Raw genomic sequence first — 26,248 nt, forward strand, 5'->3', positions numbered from 1 at the left:
TGAGTATGTCGGCCATGTGCCGTGTAGGTGGCAAATCAGCGTATTGTTTGCCAACCGGTGTGTTTTGTGTGCTGCCGGCAGGAGATCGATTTGATATTCTTACTTCACTGCGTGACTGTCAGATGGTATGTTCCTCCCTTATAGAATCATGTAGTAACGATGGGTTCGACTGTGACAAATAGGTTCAATTCTATAAATATCTCTTGTCGCCTCGACTTTTCGACTACTCTAGTTCGTTCCTGTGCCGATCATTTTATGTTAAGAAAATATTAATTTGCAACTAGAGAAGAATTACTATTCGGTAAAGTATTAACGTATATTAAGTTAGTTTACGTGATCCGGATCCGGACCCGGGCGTTATACCGACAAATAAAAAAAACTGATGTAGCATCAATCACACATTGTTCAATGAATATTGATGGGAGTGTGTTTGAAAAACATTAATTTAAGTCGATTGAATACAAAGAATACTAATTTCAGGTGCTTTAATTCGTCCTGCATAACGTTAATGTATTACTACATGAACTTCTTACAACCGGAGTGCTTGTTTTTCTGGAACTACTTTTCTTGCAGCTGATTACCGGATTTAAAACAACTCTGACCAGGCTTTTATATCGATAAATAAGGGTGTGTAGTCTTTTTTAACATCGTACAAATTATTTTTTTCACTTTATCAGAATAAAAAAAATATGCTGGGAGAAAGAGTTTGCAATTTAATTATAAATAAATTTCCATGGAAAGAATCTCCACCACAACTAATACTTCATACAACGAATGAACCTTTGGAACAATTTGAACTCGTTGTAAGAGGAATGACTGATTTTAAGAATATTTATTCATTTAACGAATGCTAGATTCAAAAATAAAATGTTATACAGTCAATACCCGAGTTGCGATGTTCTCGACGTATGCGGATTTTAAAAGTTTGACATTTTGCGGAGTTTTGTATACATAATTCAATATTGATTCGCAAATTTGAAATAATCGTAAAAATACATTAAATTTCACTATTATAAAAATAATTTTCATGCAAAATATTAAAATTCTTTAAATAAACGCATAATTATCAATCTTGATTTTGCCTAGTAACGTGTAAATAAGTATTCGATCCTTTAACAACAACACATAAACGATGTTTTAGAGGAAACTCGAGATACGCGAATTTCACTGGAACGCATTATCCTCATATTTCGGGAATCGACTATATTTTTCTAACCGCACATTATTCTGTGCCACATTATTATGGCCAACCCTGTAATAATTTCCCAGCTTGAAATATTTCACGTGAAACATTTGAATTGCTGAAACGAATGCGCCTGGTCGTTTTTGTTACTCTGTTTGAATTAGGAACAGTTTTTGCTGCCTTTGCAGAGCGATTTTAATGCTCTCATTACAACGTTACTATTTTACGGACCGTCATTCTGTCAATTACGTCGTTTCTATTCTTAAACCTGTAAATAGATTTCTATGCTGCTCTTCGTCAGATTCGTAATTTCAAGCAAATTGTGTAACGAGTATCTTAATCAACAACCCTTTCATCCTGGTTGCAGAATTAAACGACCAACCGAGGTAAATCAACAAACCTGACATACGACAAGAGATGCTATGGCCTTTAAGAAGCTTCTTCATATTTAGCCATATAGCACCTTTCGATGATAGAATAACATTGTTAAGGTCAAATTTCATCGGAATTGCTGTTTTGGTATTCCTTATCGCATATCATATGATGCAACAATTGAACACGTGTCGCAGGAAAATTATCTAACGTATGTCACTTAGGAAAACACTTTTACTGTTGAAGAAGTCTTAATCTATACGCGACACTTTTCAGTTCGCTAATGAACTTCTGTTAACGGTGTTGTTATCAGTTTAAGTACCTATCTGCTTGACATCTGTTAACGCGCGCGAGATAAACAAAACAGTACACTACAAAATGTTGTCATCGCAATAATAAAATCATTAGCAACACATTTCATTTATGTCGTCAGTATAAATTCCTCAGCTTCAAATGGGTTCGCCATTTGTTGCGTTAGCCGCTGACCTAGTCACAATTTTTAAGCAATATTTTTTAAGAGCAGCGAGGAACCCCAACCGATGCTTTATATGTACTTACAAGCCACTGATTAAGGTATGTCGCATAATGCAAAATTATCGGTAGAAGAAAGAAAATACACTGGTTAATACAGGCACCATCGAATGCGCTCAGTGACGTAAAAGTAAAGTTTATTATTTTTATAGTCGTGCATAATCGTGTAGTCGTGTTAGTACAAGCCCTGTAACAAACTCCCCAGCTTGAAATATTTCACATGAAACGTTTGAATTGTTGAAACGCCTGATCGTTTTTGTTCCGTTATTTAAATTTTCTACAGTTTTTTTTGCCTTTTCAGTGCGATTTGAATGCTGTCATTTTGTAATTATTTTTATTTTTTCGTTATTACTTTTTGGACTGTTTTTTGTGTGTTTTCCACCACCCACACTAACATTTTTATTGTTAAACTCGTAAACAGATTTCCATCACGAGCTTTGTCAGTAAAATGTAATTTCAAGCGAATTGTACAACGAGTATATAATGCTAGAACACGCAACGATTCGCCGCAGAACTGTTCGCTTAATCAAAATAGTCATAAGGTCAAAATGGCAAAACCATTGTTGTTAATCTGTGCTGTTCTCGTTGGGGTGTTGCTTCTTTCCAATAGTCCACCAGTGCAAAGTCATCTGCAAAATTGCACCAACGTTAATGCAACAACGGTAATTGAATGTTCTATTCGTGTGTTTGCTTCATGCATCGGAATCGTCTAATCAATGTTATGTTATAACTTTTCCGAGATAGGTTTATTGTACAGTGAGCAACATTAGCGGATATTCGCACCGACACCGAAACCGAGCTGTTTCCACCATAGTGAAAGTTTTATCCACAGCATTAGAGAATCCTCAAAATACTAATGGAATCTAAAAAGCTAATGCTAAACTTCAGCGAGTCTCTCCATCTTCAGCCACATACCAGCTTTCGGTGATAAAATAGCATTCTTAAGGTCAAATTTCATCGGAATTGGAGTTTTGGAGCAGCAAGAAAAACGAAAACCCGTGAGAAGGTGTACCAATCCAATGCGTGTCTGCATCAATCCAAATCGTAGTCCCACACAAATTCTCGGACCCTCACCGAACGGTGTCCAGGCGTATGGGTGTCGTTTAGCTTCCTGTTCCGGTGTAAACCGATCCGGATCGAAACGTTCCGGATCGGGGAAATGTTCCGAATCATGGTGAATGCCAAGCACGGGAATCATGACGGACGTTCCAGCTTCTAAGATTGAGTTTGTTCCCGGTACTAGATAATCCTTGGCCGTTATACGAAAATGTACCGATATTGGAGGATACTTCCGAAGACACTCTGTAAAATACCGAAAATTAATAATGTAAGGCTCTCCAATAAAGTGTAATTGTGTTTCTAACCTTTCAATACTCGGTCCAAATATTCCATCTCCATTGCCGCTTCGTACGTCAGTTCTCCACCGTGTCGCTCAAGAACATCCTTCACACATTTTCGGGTTTTCTGTTGTATCTCTTGATTCAACGCCAGCTCGTACAACGTAAATGCCATCAATGACGAAGACGTTTCAAATCCGGCCAAAAAGAACACAAAAGCTTGGGCAGCAATTTCATTAAATGTCAACGTACCGTCGTCCGACTTCGTGTCCTTATCACTGCGCATTCGGATCAGAATGTCCATAAAATCACTGCGCTGCACATTGTTCTCTACCCGATACTTGATCGTGTCCTTCACAACGTTCGTGAAAAAGTCCGACACCTCAGGAACTATCACCTTTATGCCCACCAGTTTAGCCACACTAGGAAATGCATTCATGAGCAACAGCTGTAACTTGCCACGAGGACGGGTAAAGATTTTCCTTCCCATCGCACGGAACTCTGCGTCCGGATCACGCATACTGTTGCACTCGATACCGAACGCACACACCCCAATCACATCCGTCGTATAGCGAGCCAAAACATCCTTTAGCTCCAGTTCCTCATGCCCTCGGATAGTGTCCTCCATAAAGTCCTTAAATTGCTTCCCAGCAGCCACGATCGCTGGAAACATCATCTTCATCTTGCCGGACGTGAACGTTGGGGAGATCTTGTTGCGTAAATGTTTCCACTTCTGACCCTCCAGATTGAACAGATGCGCTGACAGTGGATCATGTTTTTCGTTGTAGTACGTGCCCCGATCGTGGAAGTACTGGAAATCCTTCACAAACACACACTTCAACAGCTCCAGATCGGTGATTAACGCAACTGGTTTGGTGAACATGTATATCCCACCAAACGGATGCTTTCCTTTCAGCTCGTTGTACAGCTGACGAAACTTTTCTCCGATGTGATAAATTTTGTTCACCTCTCGCACATCACCAAATAGCAGTTCCGGCTTTAACTGCGGTACATTACGCTCTTTCCAGTACAGAAATCTTCGAACGAGTATCAAATACACTATTATGCACAGCATTCCGAAAGTAATTGCAATATCCGTGAATCCCATCTTGATCAGTTTATGATGCAACAATTGAACACGTTTCACAGGAGTATTATCACGACATCTATCACTATCAAAAGCACTTTCCCTACTGAGGAGGGTTTAATCTAACTGAGACTCTTTGTAGTTCGCTAAAGAACATCTTTTAAGGGTTTCGTTATCAGCTTGAATAGCTATCTGCTTACAGATAAACAGAACAGTGCAGTACAGTATGTTTTACGTCGCAATAAAGAAGGCATGGAAATTGAACGTGATTGATAATAATTATGTTTATTAGTTATCTATGCAGATCGGTATTTATGGCAACTTTTCTTAAAAAAATATTGTCTCCAACATCTGCTGCTAGTAGAAAATTACTTACTATACGTTATATGCTCATGTACTTAGTTTTTCCACCTTCAACCACAACCCACCCTGAGGCGACAAGATGAAACTCTTGATGTCTAGCTTCATCGGCACCATAGTCTTGGAGCTCGGTGTAAATCGGAATCCAGTCAGCAAGTAGGCCAATCCGATCCGTGCCTGCATCATGCCGAACCGCAGACCCACACAAATTCTCGGACCCTCGCCGAACGGTGTCCAGGCGTACGGATGACGATTCGCTTCCTGTTCCGGTGTAAACCGATCCGGATCGAAACGTTCCGGATCGGGGAAATGTTCCGGATCACGGTGTATTGCGTACACGGGCACCATGACGGATGTTCCTGCTTCGAGTACCGTTTTAGTACCGGGCACTTGATACTCCTTGGAAGTTACTCGGAAATGTACCGGCACTGGTGGATACTTCCGAAGGCTCTCTGAGTGATATCAAAACGTTTGATTAATAAACTCCCTAGAATTGTTTACACGTGTGAATTAAAGTCTTATAGTTACCTTTCAGAATCTGGTCCAAGTAGTGCATCTCCATGACAGCGTCGTACGTCAGTTCTCCGTTGTGCCGCTCCAGTACCTCCTTCACAGACCGTCTTCCTTTATCTTGTACCTCCTGATTCAACGCTAGCTCATACAGCGTAAACGTCAACAAGGTGGAAGATGTTTCGAATCCGGCCAAAAAGAACACAAAAGCTTGGGCAGCAATTTCATTATACGTCAACGTACCGTCGTCCGACTTCGTCTCCTTATCACTGCGCATCCGGATAAGAATGTCCATAAAATCATTGCGCTGCACATTGTTCTCCACCCGGTATTTGATCGTATCTCGCACAGCCTTCATGAAAAAGTCCGACACATCCGGATCAAGGGTACGCAATCCAATCAGCTTGGCAAGTCGTGGCAGCGAGTTGATCACCAAACTCTTTACTCTTCCACGCGGGCGGGCAAAAATTTTCCTTCCCATCACACGGAACTCCGCATCCGGATCACGCATACTGTTACACTCGATACCGAACGCACACATCCCAATCACATCCGTCGTGAATCGGGCCATTACATCCTTAAGTTCAAAGTCAACCTGCTCCTGAACGGTATCATCCATGAAGTCCTTAAACTGCTTTCCAGCCGCAATGATCGTAGAGAACATCATCTTCATCTTGCCGGACGTAAATGTTGGCGAGAGCTTGTTTCGTAGGTTTTTCCATTTCTGGCCCTCAATATTGAAGAGATGAGCCGTCAGTGGGTCATGCTTCTCGTTGTAGTACGTGCCCCGATCGTGAAAGTACTGGAAATCCTTCACAAACACACACTTCAACAGCTCCAGATCAGTAATCAGTGCCACCGGTTTGAAAAACAGATAGACCCCCACCAACGGATGTCTGCCTTTCAGCTCGTTGTAAATCTCCCGAAACTTGTCCGCCAGGTGGATCGTTCGGCTAACCTCGCGAACATTACCATACACTAATTCCGGCTTTGCTTGAGGAACATTACGATTGGTCCAGTACTGGAATCGCTTGTCGATCAGCAAATACACCCCGAAACAAACCATCACTACCGAGATCAAAATGTCCAGCGGCTCCATGATGGCCGGGTTTGGTTTTAGCGTTTCGTTGCGTTGAACTTACACTCTGTTACAATAACCGGAAATCTAATTATCGTTCCCCTTTTCGTTATTTTTTATTGCATCACTACTACAAACGTACACTACCGAACGATCATCCGACCCCGGTGACAGTTGTCTCTCGACTGATAGACACTCATCCAATTGGTGGCCACTTTATAGCGCATCTCTTGGGTCCTACACTCTCGCTCCGCCGTGATCGGCATGATTTGTTATCGCGTGCCATGCTCAACCGGTTTTATTTGCGCGAGACTTACGCTAGAGTAAACGGAGTAAATGCGGAGAGTATGGTTCTGGATTGGAGTGCCACCATTCACCATGACAATGCAAATCGCAGAAAACAACAGCAATCTAGAGCAGAGTGATAGTGAGCATGAGATAAAATAGCTGGAAGATGGTGCAGCTTCAGCAAAATTCAAATATAAACCATAAAAGTATAATTCTTATTATTTGTTGAGCGTTAAGATTTATTATGTTTGGTGTTGTTTGAGAGAACTTGTATTGAGAGAAATCTGACTTTAGCTTCTTTCAACATATTGTTGGCCCAAACAATACATTTGGTTAATGTTTTCGCTGGAGCGAACGAGTTGGTAACAAAGTTTCCACTTGATAAACGTCACATATGAGTCACGCTTAACAGTGTCACACTGTCAAGCTCCACAGGCAGACGAACCTACTTCTTTTTTTTTTGACAGAACAGCTTTCGACTGTCACATCTAGTATCCCTTGACTTTATTTACCCATAGCCCACAGCATAGGATATACAGTCCTGCGTACGGGGACGATTACTCCTTGCCAAATAGTACGGATTGTGTTTTTGAAATTAAGAATATTAACCATTTTACTTAACAGAAGCTGTGATTCTCTAGTGAAAATAATAAACAACAAGAGAATTTAAAGAACAAACATTCATTTACTACATCTATTATAGACTTGTCCAAATATTGTAGAATTATCGAGTCTCTGACGCCTGATACGTCATGTATTCAAGATCTATATGAATCAAGAATGTAGATAGTATCCGTATGGATTTTCCTATACTACCGAAAAAGTATTATAGCCTCAATGCCATTTCATTAACGAATTACCCTATTATTCTAAAGAAATCCCAGCCTATGGTCTGGAGACCGAGTGCTAAAACGCACCTCAAATGAGTAAGCATTCATGGAACCGTATCATATCATAAACATTACTCTCGAATCATTGGACACTGCGCCAGTTTAAAGTTGTTATCTGATTACAGTGTGATTATTGTCACCTAAATAGTCTGTCAGATACCTGCCGTAATGCTTGTAATGCCCTGAAGATTAAAACGGTTACAAACAAGTCATCAAATGTCACTGTGATCGATTGTTGGTATTAATTTAAAACCGTCATATATATTTAGTAATCTCATTCAACAGATAACACCTAGCCCTATTTCTAAGCAGATCTTAAAGCCTAAGTGACTAGAATATCTTATATCTTATCCACCTTCAGCCACAGTCCTCCCTTCGGTGCCATAATGAAGCTCGCCGTAGAAAGTTCCATCGGGATGGTAGTTTTCGAGCTCGGTGCGAACTGGAACCCATCCAGCAGGTAAGCCAGCCCAATACGCGCCTGCATCATGCCGAAACGTAGCCCCACACATATCCTCGGTCCCTCGCCGAACGGGGTCCAGGCGTATGGGTGCCGTTTGGCTTCCTGTTCCGGGCTGAAACGCTCCGGATCGTACCGTTCTGGTTCGGGAAATACTGCCGGATCGTGATGGATGGCGTGCACAGGAACCATAACAGCTGTACCGGCCTCCAGCACTGATTTAGTACCGGGCACCTGATAGTCTTTGGATGCAACGCGGAAGTGAACGGGAACCGGTGGGTATTTGCGAAGTGATTCTGGAAAGAGATGACAAATTGAAGGTGAGTTCTTTGAACCAACTGCAGATGAGACGCAGGCAAAGTGATCAAAACATACCATTGAGGATCTGATCAAGGTACTTCATGTCGACGACGGCATCGTAGGACATTTCGCCATTGTGTTTCTTCAGCACTTCCCGCACACACTGACGACCCTTCTCCTGTATTTCAGCGTTCAGCGCCAGCTCGTACAATGTCCAGGTGAGCAACGTAGACGACGTTTCGAAACCGGCCAGGAAGAACACAAACGCTTGGGCGGCAATTTCGTTGAACGTCAGCGAATCATCGGCAGACTTTGATTCATCCTTGCTCATCATCGTGATTAGTAGGTCCACGAAATCGTTACGCTTCACCTTGTTGGTAACACGGTAGTTGATCGTGTCCCGTACGGCGTTCATGAAGAAGTCCGACACATCCGTGTCGGTTTGCTTCATGCGCAGCATCTTCGCCAGGGACGGCATGCCGTTCATCAGCATTGTCTTGAAGGTACCCGGCGAGATCTCAAAGATCTTCCTTCCCATCGCACGGAACTCCGCATCCGGGTTGCGCATACTGTTGCACTCGATACCGAACGCACACATCCCGATCACGTCCGTCGTGAAACGGGCCAGCAAATCTTTCAGCTCGAACACATTCTCCCGCTCCACTGTCTCTTCCATAAAGTCCTTAAACTGCTTACCGGCCGTCACAATCGTAGGGAACATCATCTTCATCTTGCCGGACGTGAACGTTGGCGAGAGTTTGTTGCGCAGCGAGCGCCACTTTTGTCCCTCCAGATTGAACAGATGCGCTGACAGTGGATCATCACGCTCGTTATAGAAAGTACCACGATCGTGGAAGTACTGGAAGTCCTTCACGAACACACACTTCAACAGCTCCAGGTCGGTGATCAGTGCAACCGGTTTCACAAACTGGTAGATACCAGCGAACGGATGTTTTCCTTTATGTTCATCGTAGATTTTCTTCATCGGCACCGTAATGTGTTCCTTCGTGCCGACTTTGCCGAAATTTCCCAACAACAGTTCTCCCTCTGGGCCAGGCACGCCACGTTCCTTCCAGTAGGATCGTTTCCTTTCGAGATAGTAGTACAACCCGGCGGCTAGGGCCGCCACCAGGAAAGCAAAATCAAACAAGCTCAACATTTTCACCAGACTTCGACACGTTCGATTGATTAGAGTGTCCACCGTAAACTGATGACTGAGTCGTCCCTTAACGGTTCGCTTTATAGGCGAAATTACAGACGCCAATACAGATTGCGTCTTGCGTGTGAATTGATATCTCTAGCACCCAAATCTTATCGCCCATTTCTGCGCGTTCGTTCCATTCCGTGTGTGTCAGGATGAGTTGACTATTTAGCTACAATCGTGGTTGCAGATAAATGTACGCGTGTGTACATTGTGAAGGAAGCATGCCCACCAAGGGGCCCCACGAGGTGTATTCCGTGGGTGTGATGAGTGTTGTTTTCTACAACAAAAAAGCTGAATGATAAGCTGGCCGATGGGAAACCTAAGAAGAACGCTCAAGATAGTGAGACACGGGAAAGACACGGGGAGACACAATGACATAAGCATAATCTGCGGCAATGAATCGAAAAAAGTCACATGTGGGTGAGTAAAGTGGTAGGGAGGTTTGAAAATTGGAATGTGCCAAACAATGCGTAAACAAAACAAACAAAATTTGTGTTGGGGCGATAGATTTGGCTGCATGGGGTGGGGGGCAAACCGGTTTGTGCAAAAAGAACAACAAATTGTATGCACAACACATGTAGGAAACGTTAACCGTTTTGTTCGATAAAAATGCGTATGCTTACAGTCACGAACACATTGATAGCAGATACGGTTAGATAATTCTTATAGAACTTCAAATAAATAATATTTTTTCTCATCATGTCAGGGCGGTTTGCTACGGATTATTGTTTGGTTTATTGGTAGATAGGCTTTTAAAATTCTTGTCTTAAAATTTTTTCTTAAAAAAAAATAAGAAAAGTCTTTAATTTCCCAGTAATACGGGATTTTTTACAACTTTTCGCTAAAAACACCTCATTTCTGTAGAAAATATGTCACAAATCGAAAGAACTTTCGTTCCAATGTTCAAATGATCCGAAAGTTCGAACTAAAACATAATGAGTTAACGTCAGCAGAGGGGCGCAAGAATAAAATTATCAATTTTGATTTTGAGAGAAACAATCGCTACAACACAACATAATCACGCATCGTAAAGGTTTATGTTTAGTTTTGCTGCGTTTCGCGCCGGCGCACTCATGCGTCACCACACGAGTGCGCGCGGAAACCTCCCATGCGTGTTAATAGGTGTCTGTCGTGTGAATAAATTTCCGCTGCTTTTCACAACTGCCCGGCTAGCTCAGTCGGTAGAGCATGAGACTCTTAATCTCAGGGTCGTGGGTTCGAGCCCCACGTTGGGCGCTCTCATATGTATTTTGTTTGCTTCTCTTCTTTAAACTGGCGCAACTAAAATTCGTCGCAATGAGAGCAAATCATTTAAATTGCATCATCACCCTATTGCACTGAATTACATCTGAATGATTTCTGTTTTACACTCTTTTAATCATTCCTCTGTGCTGATCACTGCTCTCAGCATCGCAGTGATAATATTTCGCTTGCTCACGATTATTCATCGCGACTATGCGTCTGTATTGGAGCAGATCTCCCCACGCGACTGTCACTATGCATGAACTCTACACGGAACGATTGCCTGCAACAAGCATCATCCAACCTGCTTCGCTGATTAGATAGCTGTTAGGGGGAAGCATCAGACGCCGCATCTGACAGGAAATCTGTTTAAAAAATGGCACCTTCCCAGATAATAACACTGACACTGTACAAGCATTTAATTACACGCCTAACATTACCGAGTCATGCTTGCACCGCAAAGGTGTGGTAGAGCAGGTATTAAACCTACCGTCCAGTAACTCTCCAACAGTCAACCGTGCCTCATCACAAGATGTGGATTAATTTGCTCGTGTTAGTGTTGCTGGCGGCCGTCTATTGGGTTCGACAGCGTTTTTCCTACTGGAAGCAGCGCAATGTTCCGTACATCCAACCATCGTTTCCGCAGGGAAACTTGGCCGGCGTTGGCAAGAAGAGCCACATGTCAACAATTCTGCAGAATTGCTACAAACAGCTGAAAAGCGCTGGTAAACCGTACGGTGGAACTTACTTCTTCATCAATCCCGTGGCACTGCTCATCGATCCGGATCTTATTAAGGCGGTGCTGGTGAAAGATTTCCCATACTTTCACGATCGTAACCTGTATCACAACGATCGGGATGATCCACTGTCGCGCCATCTGGTCGCAATGGAGGGAACCAAGTGGAGAAACCTGAGAGCGAAGCTCACTCCCACCTTCACGTCGGGCAAGATGAAACTGATGTTCTCCACGGTGACGGCCGTAGCCGAAGAGTTCGACAAGTGCATGACGGCGGAAATCAAACAAGGCTCCGTGGTGGAGATGAAGGATCTACTGGCCCGCTTCACCACGGACGTCATCGGGTCGGTTGCGTTCGGGCTTGAGTGTAACAGCTTGAAGGATCCCGACGCAAAGTTCCGTGTGATGGGTCGCAAAGTGTTCCAAGCGTCACCGTACCGTGCGATCAAGGTCTTTCTGGCCGCCCAGTTTCCTCAGATTGCGCGAGCCTTTCACGTGACGCTAACGCCTCCGGACATATCGGATTTTTTTATGGGCGTCGTGAAAGACACAATTGCGTTTAGAAAAAGCAATAATGTGCAGCGTAACGATTTTATGACCCTGCTAATGAAGGTGATGCAGGAACAGGTGGAGAGTGGAGCAGTTGATGGTGACCAGAAAGATCAGCTCACGATGGACGACATTGCGGCGCAGGCGTTTGTGTTCTTCCTCGCCGGGTTTGAAACGTCCTCCACAACGATGTCGTTCTGTTTGTACGAGTTGGCTCTTCACCAGGACCTGCAAGATAAGGCACGAGAGAACATTACAGAGGTGCTGAAGAAATATGACACTATTAGCTACGAGGCAATACACGAGATGAAGTACATCGAGATGTGCATCAATGGTAAGTATCGTTATGAGCAGTAATTTAGACTGTATTTATGACTTTGGCTACGTGAACTAAACATTGTTTCGTTTTAGAGTCTCTTCGAAAGTATCCACCGGCAACTACCCTGACCCGTAGAGTCGAGAAGGACTATCGTGTGGCCGGTACCGATCAAGTACTGCAAAAAGGCATCATGGTTGCGATTCCTGTCTACGCGCTACATCACGATCCGGACCATTTTCCCAACCCGGAACGGTTCGATCCGGAGCGATTTTCCGCGGAACAGAGCGAAAAGCGGCATCCGTTCGCCTTTCTGCCCTTTGGCGAGGGACCACGCATATGTATCGGGCTTCGGTTCGGCATGATGCAGGCTCGTATTGGGTTGGCCTATCTTCTGAAGCACTTCCGTTTTACGCTCGCAAAGGACAGAATGAGCGTACCGTTGAAGATATCGCCCGCCAGCCCCATTCTGACCATCGATGGCGGGCTTTGGTTAAATGTGGAGAAGCTGTAAATGGGTCGCAAAGCCCCGAAATAGTGAACGACGTAGTGAAAGAAAACGCTTTTCTACGGTCACTAAACAATGTCTGCAAATGTCTGCTCTTTCAATCGTATTTAAAGTAAAGGTCACGCTATTTAGAAAAGTTTCGAGCCTATGTGTATTGATTTGTTATAAAAATTGTTGCCCACGTATAACAGAGTTAATCAACTTCAACGCCAGAAGGTATACAATCGAAGATTGTAACTATAGTTTTAATAATTTTAGTAGAATCGAAATTTTCAATGCGTGCATTTTGACTCTGTTTGATCTATTTTAATTGTGCTAATAAATGTAAAAAAAAAATTTTTTTGTCGTAATATTAGGTTGCACAAACCTGACATTTTGATGCTTTCCTTTTCATTTGCGTGGTGTAGTGCAAACCACAGCAATGAACGGAGAGTTCGATGACGTAATGGTTTCCCCTTTATTAGACCACAGATTGCACAGAACCACCCTTCACTCCCAGTCAAGTTCACCCCCTGAACTAATTCTTGTTTACGGCTTCAATGCAAATGTATATGTGCAAGCCGTACCGGACACCGTACGGTTTGTAATTACATTACAGTGCTACTCAAAAAAACACAAGCTAGAGATTTTTAGGCTAGCAACACGAATACTCACACACTGGACAACGTAAGGTCTACAACCCTTTTAAGGAAAATTATCTAATCAAGACATTCGACGACGCGCAAAAAATTGTGTATGGACTTATCTTATCAAAAGACTGCCGAAAATGGCATCAAATAATCTAGCTAACAATCACCACTTTCCGACATACAGCAACAGCTTACCGGTTGTATCCAGATCTAGGAGAAACAGATCCAGAAAAATACGTTCAGCTGCTATAAGTAGAATATAGAGGAATATAGAGACAACATGTGATTTTTTTAAACAAAACTATATCAAAGATTCTATATAAAAAAAATTAAAGAGTATAATGCAATTTCTGCTGATAAAGTAAATTATTTCATTTTATTACTTCTTCCTTGGGTGTCTTAATTATGTGGAAAGGAAAAAAAGCGTCTGTTTTAAGGGTCACTTTTCTACAACTTAAACAACAATATTCATAGGGATCCTCTAATTGCAAGGGACTTAAGGTTGTCATGCAGATGATGTGTTTTGTTTGACTACTTTATTCAACGACTGGTTTATTAAAAACAAAAAATTCTCAACATTTCAAAGCTTCAAATGAAAGTATTGTTTGTTAAAACATACAGCATACGATTTGTTTTCCACAGTAAATATAGCGCAACGCTACAAGAAGACATCCATTATAGCTTATTCACCTTCAACCACAAACCATCTTTCGGTGATAAGGTAAAAGAATTGGTAATGAACTTCATCGGGATAGAAGTTTTTTCATACGGGGCAAAGCTAAAGCCCTGGAGCAGATATGCCAAACCGATCCGTGCCTGCATCATGCCGAATCGCAATCCAATGCATACCCTAGGGCCCTCACCAAACGGTGTCCAAGCAAACGGGTGACGTTTCGCTTCCTCTTCTGGGCTGAACCGCTCCGGGTCGAACCTTTCCGGCTCGGGAAATATATCCGGATCACGTTGGATGGCGAAGATGGGAATCATAATCATTGTACCGGCCTCGATGACGGAATCTGTGTTCGGTACGCGATAATCTTGAGCCGTCATTCGGAAATGCATCGGAACGGGAGGGTACTTGCGTAACGACTCTGAAAATGGAATTAAACTTCTCAGTTAAAAACATAACTTTAAAATGAAGTAATGACTTTCATACCTTTCAAGATTTGATCCAAGTATTTCATGTCCAGGATTGCCTCGTACGTCATCTCCCCGTTGTGTTTCTCCAGGACCTCCTTCACACATTGACGACCCTTCTCCTGGATGTCGGGATTCATTGCCAGCTCGTACAATGTCCAGGTCAACAGAGTAGAGGACGTTTCAAAGCCGGCGAAGAAGAATACAAATGCTTGTGCTGCTACCTCGTTGAATGTGAGCGATTCCTCGGGATTGTCCTTGTTCTGAAGCATCTGAATCATCAGGTCCATGAAGTCATTACGCACTATGCCGTTCTTCACCCGGTAATCGATGGTGTCCTTGACCACTTTAAGGAAGAAAGTCGAGACTTCCTTGTCAATTAGCTTGATGCCTAACAATCGGCTTAGTTTGGTCGAAAACTGAACCATCATGTGGACGAATCTTGATGGTTGTCTATCCATAAACAATTTTCCCATCGCTCGGAACTCCGCATCCGGATCACGCATACTGTTACATTCGATACCGAACGCACATGTCCCGATTACATCGGTAGTAAACCGGGCCATAATGTCCTTCATCTCGAGTTCACTGTTTTTCTCGACATTTTTGTCCATGAAATCCTTCAACTGTTTGCCGGCTGCCACTACCGTAGGAAACATCATCTTCATCTTGCCGGACGTGAATGTGGGCGTCAGCTTGTTGCGAAGATTCTTCCATTTTTGACCCTCCAAATTGAACAGATGAGCTGTCAGTGGATCGTGTTTCTCATTGTAGTATGTGCCCCGATCATGGAAGTACTGGAAGTCCCGGACGAAGATCGATTTTATAAGCTCCAGATCCATGGGTAACACAATTGGAGATATCAACATGTATACACCCATAAATGGATGTTTACCCTTGTACGTGCCGTAAAACTGTTTCAGATAATCGGTAAAATGCGACATCTGTTCGGAATATTTAAAATTGCCAATAAAAAACGCCGGACTAGGATGAGGCACATTACGATCTTTCCAATAGGATTGTTTGCGTTTGACGAAGTACACTAGTCCACCCAAAAGTGCCAACAGGGCAGCGAGTGCTTCTATAGAGAGCAACCACATTTTAGCTGCTTTAACTCACGCCGGTCAATGCAAGACTAACAACAATTTTGGAAATAGCAGCAGGTTATTTCATACGTTAACATCGCGATAATTGTGTTGGTATGTTCCGTTGAACGCACGATGTGAACTGTGTTTGTGGCGCGTGTTTCAAACACCGTAAATAGCCAAATGAGCGCATCGAACGCTCCTATACAAAGCTAACATAAGTTGAATGCTTGTTACTGCTTCCACTGAACGCATACATTCAGAGATTGCTCGCTAAAAACACATGTTTTGCTTGAAAAAAAAGTGCTCTTGAGCGGGAATTTGATTGTTGCTCCCAAAATTCCCTCTTTAACCATCCAGTTGATCTTTCGGTTCTCTGTTTGAAGACTCTAACTGCCATACCAATCACTTTGACATGGACGCGTTCTATCAGTTATATTATGTTTTAGGAAGTTAGCTTTTCTATTGCATCAGCGTTAAAATATTAAAACTTAATTTGGAGCTTTAAAATTATCTGTAAAAATAGCTCTAACTGCTTGCTAATTCTAGTGATATTTGCCATGGTGATGTACGTCGATGATCGTACTTTCCTGTTTCAAAATTTCATTTATCTTGGGTCAAAAGTTAACATCGGCAGCAGCTTTGATGTTGAAATATTCTCTAGGGTGCGATCTAACAAACGGTCACTATACAGGCTAAGAATACTGCATCAGTCTAAAAACCTGTCTCGGTGAGTATAGCGCGGATTATATAGAACCTATATAGTTCCAATGCTCTCAAATGCCCCTGAGATATGGACGTAACCCAAAAATGACGAAATCCACTAAGCCGCATTTAAGAACAGGAAATTTCGACCCATCTATTTGGAAGAATCATGGAGGAGTTTGAATATAATCGCTTTAGTCAAATAAGAACTAACCTGATGCTAAATAATCAAAGCAATATTTATGTTTACATTTTTACATGTTTTAACGCCATAACCTGCATTCTGCTATTTTATTTTCGCGATATTATTTCCTTTACATAAATATACATATTGTTATGCTTATTTACTATCGCAATTGTTAACACTGATGACTCACAAATCCGACAACAACTATTGATTTCAACTACAACTTATTTACCTTCAACCACAAACCATCTTTCGGTGCTGGGATGAACGTGTTGATAATGAATTTCATCGGGACGGAAGTTTTTTCGTACGGGGCAAAGTTAAAGCCCTGGAGCAGATATGCCAAACCGATCCGTGCCTGCATCATACCGAATCGCAACCCAATGCATACCCTAGGGCCCTCACCAAACGGTGTCCAAGCAAACGGGTGACGTTTCGCTTCCTCTTCTGGGCTGAATCGCTCAGGGTCGAACTTTTCCGGCTCGGGAAATATATCCGGATCACGTTGAATGGAGAATATGGGAATCATAATCATTGTACCGGCCTCGATGACGGAATCTGTGTTCGGTACGCGATAATCTTGAGCCGTCATTCGGAAATGCATCGGAACGGGAGGGTACTTGCGTAACGACTCTGAAAATGGAATTAAACTTCTCAGTTAAAAACATAACTTTAAAATAAAGTGAGAGCTTTCATACCTTTCAAGATTTGGTCCAAGTATTTCATGTCCAGGATAGCCTCATACGTCATCTCGCCGTTGTGTTTCTCCAGGACCTCCTTCACACACTGACGACCCTTCTCCTGGATGTCGTGATTCAGTGCCAGCTCGTACAACGTCCACGTCAACAGAGTGGAGGACGTTTCAAAGCCGGCGAAGAAGAATACAAATGCTTGTGCTGCTACCTCGTTGAATGTGAGCGATTCCTCTGGATTTTCCGTATTGTTGAACATGCGAATCATCAGGTCCATGAAGTCATTACGCACTATGCCGTTCTTTACACGATAGTCGATAGTATCCTTGACCACTTTAAGGAAGAATGTCGAGACTTCCTTGTCAATTAGCCTGATACCCAACAATTTGCTGAGCTTCGGCGAAAACTGAACCATCAAATTGACGAAATTCGATGGTTGTCTATCCATAAACAATTTTCCCATCGCTCGGAACTCCGCATCTGGATCACGCATACTGTTACACTCGATACCGAACGCACACGTTCCGATTACATCGGTAGTAAACCGGGCCATAATGTCCTTCATCTCGAGTTCACTGTTTTTCTCGACGTTTTTGTCCATGAAATCCTTCAGCTGTTTACCGGCTGCCACTACCGTAGGAAACATCATCTTCATCTTGCCGGACGTGAATGTGGGCGTCAGCTTGTTGCGAAGATTCTTCCATTTTTGACCCTCCAAATTGAACAGATGAGCTGTCAGTGGATCGTGTTTCTCATTGTAGTATGTGCCCCGATCATGGAAGTACTGGAAGTCCCGGACGAAGATCGATTTTATAAGCTCCAGATCCGTAGGAAACACCACTGGTGATGTCAACATGTATACACCCATAAACGGATGTTTACCCTTGTACATGTTGTAATATTTTTCCACCGGTTCTGTAAAGTGAACTTTCGTTCCGGCGTCTTTAAAGCTGCCGAAGAAAAACGCCGGACTTGGATGAGGCACATTACGATCTTTCCAATAGGATTGCTTCCGTATGACGTAGTACACTGCTCCACCCAGTAGCGCCAACAACGCAACAAGAGCTTCTATAGAGAGGAACCACATTTCAACCACCTTAACTAACGCCGGTCAATGCAAGACTAATGGCAAATACGGAAAAAGACGCAGATTATTTCGTACGTTAACATCGCGATCTTTGTGCTGGTGTGTTCAGACAGTGACGAAGCGTTATTAACCTTGTTTGTGTAGCGTGGTCTTCCATTCGCTGTAGCCACGGAAAAGTGAGGAACAAACGCGCTAATACATTGATAAGATTAAATGAATACTTGAAACTCCCACCACTGAACGTGTACACTCATGTGTGTCGGGTTCTAACGCAGATTTGCGTTCAAAAGAGTACTCTCGAGGGGGCCAATTTGTTTGATCTTTTTCCTACACTTGTCCCCTTCCACAGAAACTGTTGCAATGTGTGTGCTCTCTTTCACGGAGAAAAAATCAGAATGTTTTACTGGGAGTCAGTGTGCCACAGAATGCTGTACTGTACTGTACTCACCATCAAATACGATAACCGTACCTGAGGAGATCAAGTCACCGCTAAGTCTACATGCTATTGCATTGACATCACTGATAGAGAAGTCAAGTGATTGAACACTCTAGCCGGAAGCCAGTCACACCATATACGGCAACGAGTAAAAAGTGGGGCTTAAGTATACACCAGCTATATCTCATCGATATTATAAAACTAGTTTCCGACCTGCAGCTCAAGAATCAACTTCCTAGCCAATGTTTTTAGAGCATTTTCTCGTGTACTACTGGCCAATTTATAACAAACGACGCAATGCAACATGTGCTTTAAAGTGCAGATGTTTATTTGAAGGGTATATTCTGTTTTTTTTTCATATTTTTGTGATTAACGTTTTATGCAATTATTACTTAATGTTATTGACTCACAAACTATTGCGAGCTTAAATGACTAACTTTAACTACAATTTATTAACCTTCAACCACAAACCATTCTGAGGAGATAGGAAAATATTGTTCTTAATGAACTTCTTAGGGATAGAAGTTTTTTCGTACGGTGCGAAGTTAAAACCCTGGAGCAGATATGCCAAACCGATCCGCGCCTGCATCATGCCGAATCGCAATCCAATGCATACCCTCGGGCCCTCACCAAACGGTGTCCAAGCAAACGGGTGACGTTTCGCCTCTTCTTCTGGGCTGAATCGCTCCGGGTCGAACTTTTCCGGCTCGGGAAATATATCCGGATCACGTTGGATGGCGAAGATGGGAATCATTACCAATGTACCGGCCTCGATGACGGAATCTGTGTTCGGTACCCGGTAATCTTGTGTTGTCATTCGGAAATGCATCGGAAGTGGAGGATACTTGCGCAAGGTTTCTGGAATGTTAATAAAACAAGTCAGAATAAATTATAATTTCCAGATGTTTTCATGGTGTTCATACCCTTCAAGATTTGATCCAAGTATTTCATGTCCAGGATAGCCTCGTATGTCATCTCCCCGTTGTGTTTCTTCAGGATCTCCTTCACACATTGACGACCCTTCTCCTGGATGTCAGGATTCAGTGCCAGCTCGTACAATGTCCAGGTCAACAGAGTAGAGGACGTTTCAAAGCCGGCGAAGAAGAATACAAATGCCTGTGCTGCTACCTCGTTGAATGTGAGCGATTCCTCAGGATTGTCCTTGTTCTGAAGCATCTGAATCATCAGGTCCATGAAGTCATTACGCACTATACCGTTCTTCACCCGGTAATCGATGGTGTCTTGGACCACTTTTAGGAAGAAAGTCGAGACTTCCTTATCAATTAGCCTGATCCCCAACAGTCGACTCAGCTTTGGGGACACCTGAATCATAACATTGACAAACTGCGATGGAGGCCGATCCACAAACAATTTTCCCATCGCTCGGAACTCTGCATCCGGATCACGCAAACTGTTACATTCAATACCGAACGCACACGTCCCGATTACATCCGTCGTAAACCGGGCCATAATGTCCTTCATCTCGAGTTCACTGTTTTTCTCGACGTTTTTGTCCATGAAATCCTTCAGCTGTTTGCCGGCTGCCACTACCGTAGGAAACATCATCTTCATCTTGCCGGACGTGAATGTGGGCGTCAGCTTGTTGCGAAGATTCTTCCATTTCTGACCCTCCAAGTTGGACAGATGAGCTGTCAGTGGATCGTGTTTCTCGTTGTGGTATGTACCTCGATCGTGGAAGTACTGAAAATCTCTTACTAAGATTGATTTCACCAGTTCCAGATCAGTTACTAGGACAACAGGTGATACTAGCATGTACACGCCCACAAACGGATGCTGTCCCTTGTACGTGTTGTAATAATTAAGCAGATATTCCGAGAAGTGCACCTTGGTGAACGCATCTTTAAAGCTGCCGATACAAAACGTCGGACTTGGCTGAGGTACTTTACGATCCTTCCAATAGGATTGCTTTCGTATGACGTAGTATACCAATGTTCCTAGTAGTGTCAATAGCGCAACAAGAGTTTCTGTAGAGAAGAGCCACATCTCAGCTACCTTTATTAACACCACTCGATGCAAGACTAACGGTAATAGCGGCAAAAGTTACCAGTGTTTTTATAGATTAACATCCCCCGAATGCGTATTGGTGTACTCACAGCCACACGATAACAAAGCGATAAATGCCATGTTTATTGAGTACTGGTTCGGTTTACACCGAATATGGTAAAAGAGAGGCATCGAATGCGTCTATCCGACGATAAGATATGTTGAACGTTTGGTACACTGCCGTACCAAAAAAGGACCTAAAGTAAAAGAAGCTACTCATGAGACGCAACGACCATCGTGTCGTATCGTTTTCTGGGGTAGGGCAGTTTAAAAATTGATTTTTAGACTGTACATAACATCTGTTATACATTACTTTTGCTCTACCAATGTCGCCGAAAACGGTGAAACACTGGGGTCAGATATTGTAATATCATTACGTCATTATCGATGGTCAAGTTAACTTGAGTTCGCCACTTGATGAATGCAGTGGAGAGAGCGATACAGATCATGAGATCTGCTGCGTATTTGAATGACTCATGGCTTACTCTGCTGTGTGTATGAGTAACACAATTCAATCGTGACGATGCTCCGATTGAACATATTGTTGAACGCCACCTCACTCCAAACCACTCCTTCACTTCACTCCCTTGTCTAATTTTCATTCATATCTATCCTGAGGCAAAATATTTGTTTACGTTACGCGTATGATAGTATTTGTGGCGTATTTAACGCTCGCGGATGGGTTTGGTTGTAAATTACAGTGCCGCACACAAAAATGCGTGCATGCCTGTGATATTACCGCTACAGGTTTGGCACTTGTTCGAATTTTTATATGAGTTCACACATATTAAGGGGACGAATCCAACGAGCTTGTTTGATTTTAATTTTTTTAATTAGCATTTATTGTATTGTTACACCGATCACTACCGAGGATATTAGGCTCCAGTATGTGAAGGAGGTTATTTAGTGTTTAAGATTAAGATTAGATTCAATGTAGCGTTTAAGACACGAAGATGGATGTTCTGCAAATAGGTATCATATCGTACTGATAAGTTCTCATGCATAATCCGTTCCAGGTATTTGTTATTAACAACCTTCTGATTTAGCCCTGCCTTTGCTTGGCCTGTCATACCTAGACTAGATTAAAATTTGAAACCAGACTTAATATCCAGTGCTCAGAATATTATTTTACTCAAGACAGGTGTACAAAATTTACTTTATTGCAGTTTAGTGTTTAGCTGATTCTAAAATATTTAACATCGCTGCCGGATGTGAAGGCTAAAATACAAGTAATAATACAAGTAACATAAAATATTAAGTACATTTCACATTCCCAATAGTAACTGACGTTCCATACACGCCTGTTCTGCTGACGTTCATTCTGCCGAATTATGCACATAATCACATAATTACTATCTTTAATATTCACAGCTTGTTCACCTTCAACCACAAACCATCCTTAGGCGATAATAAAATGTTATTTGAAACAAACTTCATCGGGACAGAAGTTTTTTCGTACGGGGCAAAGTTAAAACCCTGTAGTAGATATGCCAAACCGATCCGGGCCTGCATCATGCCAAATCGCAATCCAATGCATACCCTAGGGCCCTCACCAAACGGTGTCCAAGCAAACGGGTGACGTTTCGCCTCTTCTTCTGGGCTGAACCGCTCCGGGTCGAACTTTTCCGGCTCGGGAAATATATCCGGATCACGTTGGATGGCGAAGATGGGAATCAATAGCAAGGTGCCAGCTTCGATGACGGAATCTGTGTTCGGTACGCGATAATCCTGTGCAGCCACCCGAATGTGTATAGGAAGTGGCGGATACTTACGCAGAGTTTCTGAAATTTGAATCAAAATATCAATAAAAATAAAAGGAAATGCATGAATGTATGATAAACCCTTTTTTACCCTTCAAGATTTGATCCAAGTATTTCATGTCCAGGATAGCCTCGTACGTCATCTCCCCGTTGTGTTTCTCCAGGATCTCTTTCACACATTGACGACCCTTCTCCTGGATGTCGGGATTCAAAGCCAGCTCGTACAATGTCCAGGTCAACAGAGTAGAGGACGTTTCAAAGCCGGCGAAGAAGAATACAAATGCTTGTGCTGCTACCTCGTTGAATGTGAGCGATTCCTCGGGATTTTCCGTATTGTTGAACATGCGAATCATCAGGTCCATAAAGTCATTACGCATTATACCGTTCTTTACACGATAGTCGATAGTGTCCTTGACCACTTTAAGGAAGAATGTCGAGACTTCCTTATCAATTTGCCTGATGCCTAACACACGGCTTAACTTATGCGAAAACTGAATCATTATGTTTGTGAGATGCGATGGTTGACGTTCTGTAAAAAGTTTTCCCATCGCTCGGAACTCCGAATTCGGATCACGCATACTGTTACACTCGATACCGAACGCACACGTCCCGATTACATCCGTCGTAAACCGGGCCATAATGTCCTTCATCTCGAGTTCACTGTTTTTCTCGACGTTTTTGTCCATGAAATCCTTCAGCTGTTTACCGGCTGCCACTACCGTAGGAAACATCATCTTCATCTTGCCGGACGTGAATGTGGGCGTCAGCTTGTTGCGAAGATTCTTCCATTTTTGACCCTCCAAATTGAACAGATGAGTCGTCAGTGGATCGTGCTTCTCGTTGTAATACAAGCCACGATCGTGGAAGTACTGGAAGTCCCGGACAAAGATCGATTTTATGAGGTCCAGATCCATGGGTAACACAACTGGCGATATCAACATGTATACACCCATAAACGGATGTTTACCCTTGTAGATGTTGTAATAGTTTTCCAGATATTCCGAGAAATGCATCTTCGATCCAGCGTCTTTAAAGCTGCCGAAGAAAAACGCCGGACTTGGATGAGGCACATTACGATCTTTCCAATAGGATTGCTTTCGTATGACGTAGTACACTGCTCCACCCAGTAGCGCCAACAACGCAACAAGAGCTTCTATAGAGAGGAACCACATTTCAACCACCTTAACTCCAGCCGTTCAATTCAAGACTAATGGCAAATACAGCAAGAGTCGCAGGTTAAAATAACTTCCCAAATTGCAATCGTAGTGTTGGTGCGATCTGTTGGCATGATGACGAAGCGAATAAATCACATTTATAGGTTGGTGTTCTGGTTGTCAATTTTGGAAAAAAAGATTAGATAATTTAAAACAGTGATGTACATAAAAATGAGACCCCGTATAATGTAGTTAAATGGATGCCAACAATTTTCGTTTTATAAAAAGAATTTTATAACATTATATGATAGTATCACAGCATTACCAACTATGTTATAAAAAATATGTTATACTCTGAAAAGCACATAATTCTACAATGAAAGCTTTTAGCATTAGAATTCATGTTGATTTTTTTTATTTAAGAATTTAATGCTAACCGCCCAAAGGTGGAGCATCTAACCGGTTTCACATGAAAGCTAATATAAAAAGTCAAAAAACAATCAAACAAGGTCATTCGCAAGACTCAGTAAGCCCCTTTCGTTGTCAGAGCACTCTCACAGATTCTTCCCACTTATCTCGCACATCCAGGAGAATTTGCGCCCTGTTCGCTCTTTTATTACCCAAGCACGCTCAGTCGTCGAGACTGACTGACGGAGAGTTTCAGTTGCAATTCACGCTTGAGCCCGTTCGGCAGCATGTACCTTCAAGTGGTGGGCATTCTGTGTGCGATCGTGTTTGCTTGTTTCGCATGGGTAAAGCGCCGCTACCAATTTTGGAAGGAACGTTCCGTCGCCTATATCGCTCCAGAGTTTCCGTACGGCAATTTTGGCACGCTCGGCAAGGTGGAACACATTGCACCGATCACCCAACGGCATTACGATCATTTCCGCCAGTTGAATGTCCCGTACGGTGGTGTGTTTATGCTAACCTCCCCACTGCTCTACATCTTCGACACGAAGCTAATCAAGACGCTGCTGGTGAAGGATTTCCACCACTTCCCGAACCGTGGCGTGTACTTTAACGAGCGTGATGATCCACTGTCGGCGCACATGTTCGCCATCGAGGGACAGAAATGGCGCACGCTGCGTGCCAAACTGTCCCCCACGTTCACCTCCGGACGCATCAAGATGACGCTGCCGCTAGTGAAGGAAGTGTGCCAGCGGTTCTGTGATCATCTGCACCAGTCCCTGCAAACTTCCAGCGAGGTCGAGGTCCACGATCTACTTTCGCGCTACACGATCGATGTGATCGGTGCGTGCGCGTTCGGCATCGAGTGTAACAGCTTTCGGGAGCCTGATAACGAGTTCCGACGGTACGGTAAGATCGCGTTTGACAAGCTCCGCCATTCGCCGCTGGTTGTGTACTTGATGAAAGCCTTTCGAAGGCACGCGAACGCGTTGGGCATGAAGCAACTACACGACGACGTATCCAGCTTCTTCATGCGCGTGGTCAGGGACACGGTGGAATATCGCGAACGCGAACAGATCGTGAGGAACGACTTCATGGATCTGCTGCTGAAGCTGAAAAACACGGGACGGCTCGAGAGTGGGGGTGAGGAAATTGGACGGATAACGTTCGAGGAGATTGCCGCCCAAGCGTTCATCTTCTTCACTGCTGGCTACGACACATCTTCCACGGCCATGACTTACACGCTGTACGAGCTGGCGCTAAAGCAGGAGGTGCAGGAAAAGGCTCGCCAGTGCGTAAAGGAGACGCTGCAGAAATATGGCGGAGAGCTAACCTACGAGGCTGTGTCCGATATGAGCTATCTCGACCAGTGCATTAATGGTGGGTAGAGAAGTTATCTGTGGTTCGATGTTTTTTGGTGACCAACAGCTCTTGTATCTCTTGTATCACTTGTGTACCATTGCAGAAACGCTGCGCAAACATCCACCTGTAGCGATACTGGAGCGAAACGCCGATAAGGACTACCAGATGCCAGACAGTGGCCTGGTACTGCGTCGTGGACAGAAGATCATGATACCGATCTACGCCATGCATCGCGATCCGACCCACTTTCCCGACCCGGAACAGTACCGGCCGGAACGGTTTTCGCCGGCAGAGGTCGCCCAACGGGATCCCTACTGCTATCTGCCATTTGGCGAAGGACCACGACTCTGTATCGGTATGCGGTTCGGTTCGCTGCAGGCAAAGATGGGTCTGGCAAGTTTGCTTGATCGCTTCCGGTTTAGCACCTGCGAAAGGACGCAAATACCGGTGCAGTACTCGCGTACCAACTTCATTCTTGGACCGGCAAATGGTGTTTGGTTGCGGGCAGAAGTGCTATAGGAGAGGTCTAAGAAGTCTCTGCATATTGGAGTGTGGATTAACCACACGCGATTCTACTACAATTAATCCTAA

At 43.3% G+C, this 26,248-nt stretch overlaps 7 protein-coding genes and 1 non-coding gene across 8 annotated transcripts; 2 read left to right on the forward strand and 6 right to left on the reverse strand.

Annotated features, from left to right (window-relative positions):
• Window positions 1–2,963: 2,963 nt before the first annotated feature.
• On the reverse strand, window positions 2,964–6,479 carry LOC128711129 (uncharacterized). The gene is made up of 5 exons (XM_053805993.1): window positions 5,399–6,479; window positions 4,909–5,322; window positions 4,609–4,613; window positions 3,451–4,531; window positions 2,964–3,388 (listed from the first exon to the last, which is right to left on the reverse strand). The coding sequence occupies exons 1-5, from the start codon at window positions 6,477–6,479 to the stop codon at window positions 2,964–2,966; spliced, it is 3,006 nt and encodes a 1,001-aa protein (XP_053661968.1).
• Window positions 6,480–7,976: 1,497 nt separating this feature from the next.
• On the reverse strand, window positions 7,977–9,555 carry LOC128715918 (probable cytochrome P450 6a23). The gene is made up of 2 exons (XM_053810840.1): window positions 8,472–9,555; window positions 7,977–8,392 (listed from the first exon to the last, which is right to left on the reverse strand). The coding sequence occupies exons 1-2, from the start codon at window positions 9,553–9,555 to the stop codon at window positions 7,977–7,979; spliced, it is 1,500 nt and encodes a 499-aa protein (XP_053666815.1).
• Window positions 9,556–10,763: 1,208 nt separating this feature from the next.
• Trnak-cuu (transfer RNA lysine (anticodon CUU)) lies at window positions 10,764–10,836 on the forward strand. Its single transcript has one exon. It is a non-coding gene; the product is annotated as a tRNA-Lys (tRNA).
• Window positions 10,837–11,374: 538 nt separating this feature from the next.
• LOC128711131 (uncharacterized) lies at window positions 11,375–26,176 on the forward strand. The gene is made up of 5 exons (XM_053805995.1): window positions 11,375–12,461; window positions 12,539–12,953; window positions 24,476–24,639; window positions 24,695–25,675; window positions 25,761–26,176. Exons 1-5 carry the CDS (start codon window positions 11,375–11,377, stop codon window positions 26,174–26,176), a joined length of 3,063 nt encoding a protein of 1,020 aa, XP_053661970.1.
• Window positions 14,256–15,817, reverse strand: LOC128715923 (probable cytochrome P450 6a14). Its single transcript, XM_053810844.1, has 2 exons — window positions 14,737–15,817; window positions 14,256–14,671 (listed from the first exon to the last, which is right to left on the reverse strand). The coding sequence occupies exons 1-2, from the start codon at window positions 15,815–15,817 to the stop codon at window positions 14,256–14,258; spliced, it is 1,497 nt and encodes a 498-aa protein (XP_053666819.1).
• On the reverse strand, window positions 16,912–18,473 carry LOC128715920 (probable cytochrome P450 6a17). The gene is made up of 2 exons (XM_053810842.1): window positions 17,393–18,473; window positions 16,912–17,327 (listed from the first exon to the last, which is right to left on the reverse strand). The coding sequence occupies exons 1-2, from the start codon at window positions 18,471–18,473 to the stop codon at window positions 16,912–16,914; spliced, it is 1,497 nt and encodes a 498-aa protein (XP_053666817.1).
• On the reverse strand, window positions 19,352–20,913 carry LOC128715922 (probable cytochrome P450 6a14). The gene is made up of 2 exons (XM_053810843.1): window positions 19,833–20,913; window positions 19,352–19,767 (listed from the first exon to the last, which is right to left on the reverse strand). The coding sequence occupies exons 1-2, from the start codon at window positions 20,911–20,913 to the stop codon at window positions 19,352–19,354; spliced, it is 1,497 nt and encodes a 498-aa protein (XP_053666818.1).
• LOC128715919 (probable cytochrome P450 6a14) lies at window positions 22,339–23,905 on the reverse strand. The gene is made up of 2 exons (XM_053810841.1): window positions 22,825–23,905; window positions 22,339–22,754 (listed from the first exon to the last, which is right to left on the reverse strand). The coding sequence occupies exons 1-2, from the start codon at window positions 23,903–23,905 to the stop codon at window positions 22,339–22,341; spliced, it is 1,497 nt and encodes a 498-aa protein (XP_053666816.1).
• Window positions 26,177–26,248: the final 72 nt, after the last annotated feature.

The sequence above is a fragment of the Anopheles marshallii genome, chromosome 3, assembly GCF_943734725.1.
Source record: "Anopheles marshallii chromosome 3, idAnoMarsDA_429_01, whole genome shotgun sequence".
Lineage (NCBI taxonomy): Eukaryota > Metazoa > Arthropoda > Insecta > Diptera > Culicidae > Anopheles > Anopheles marshallii.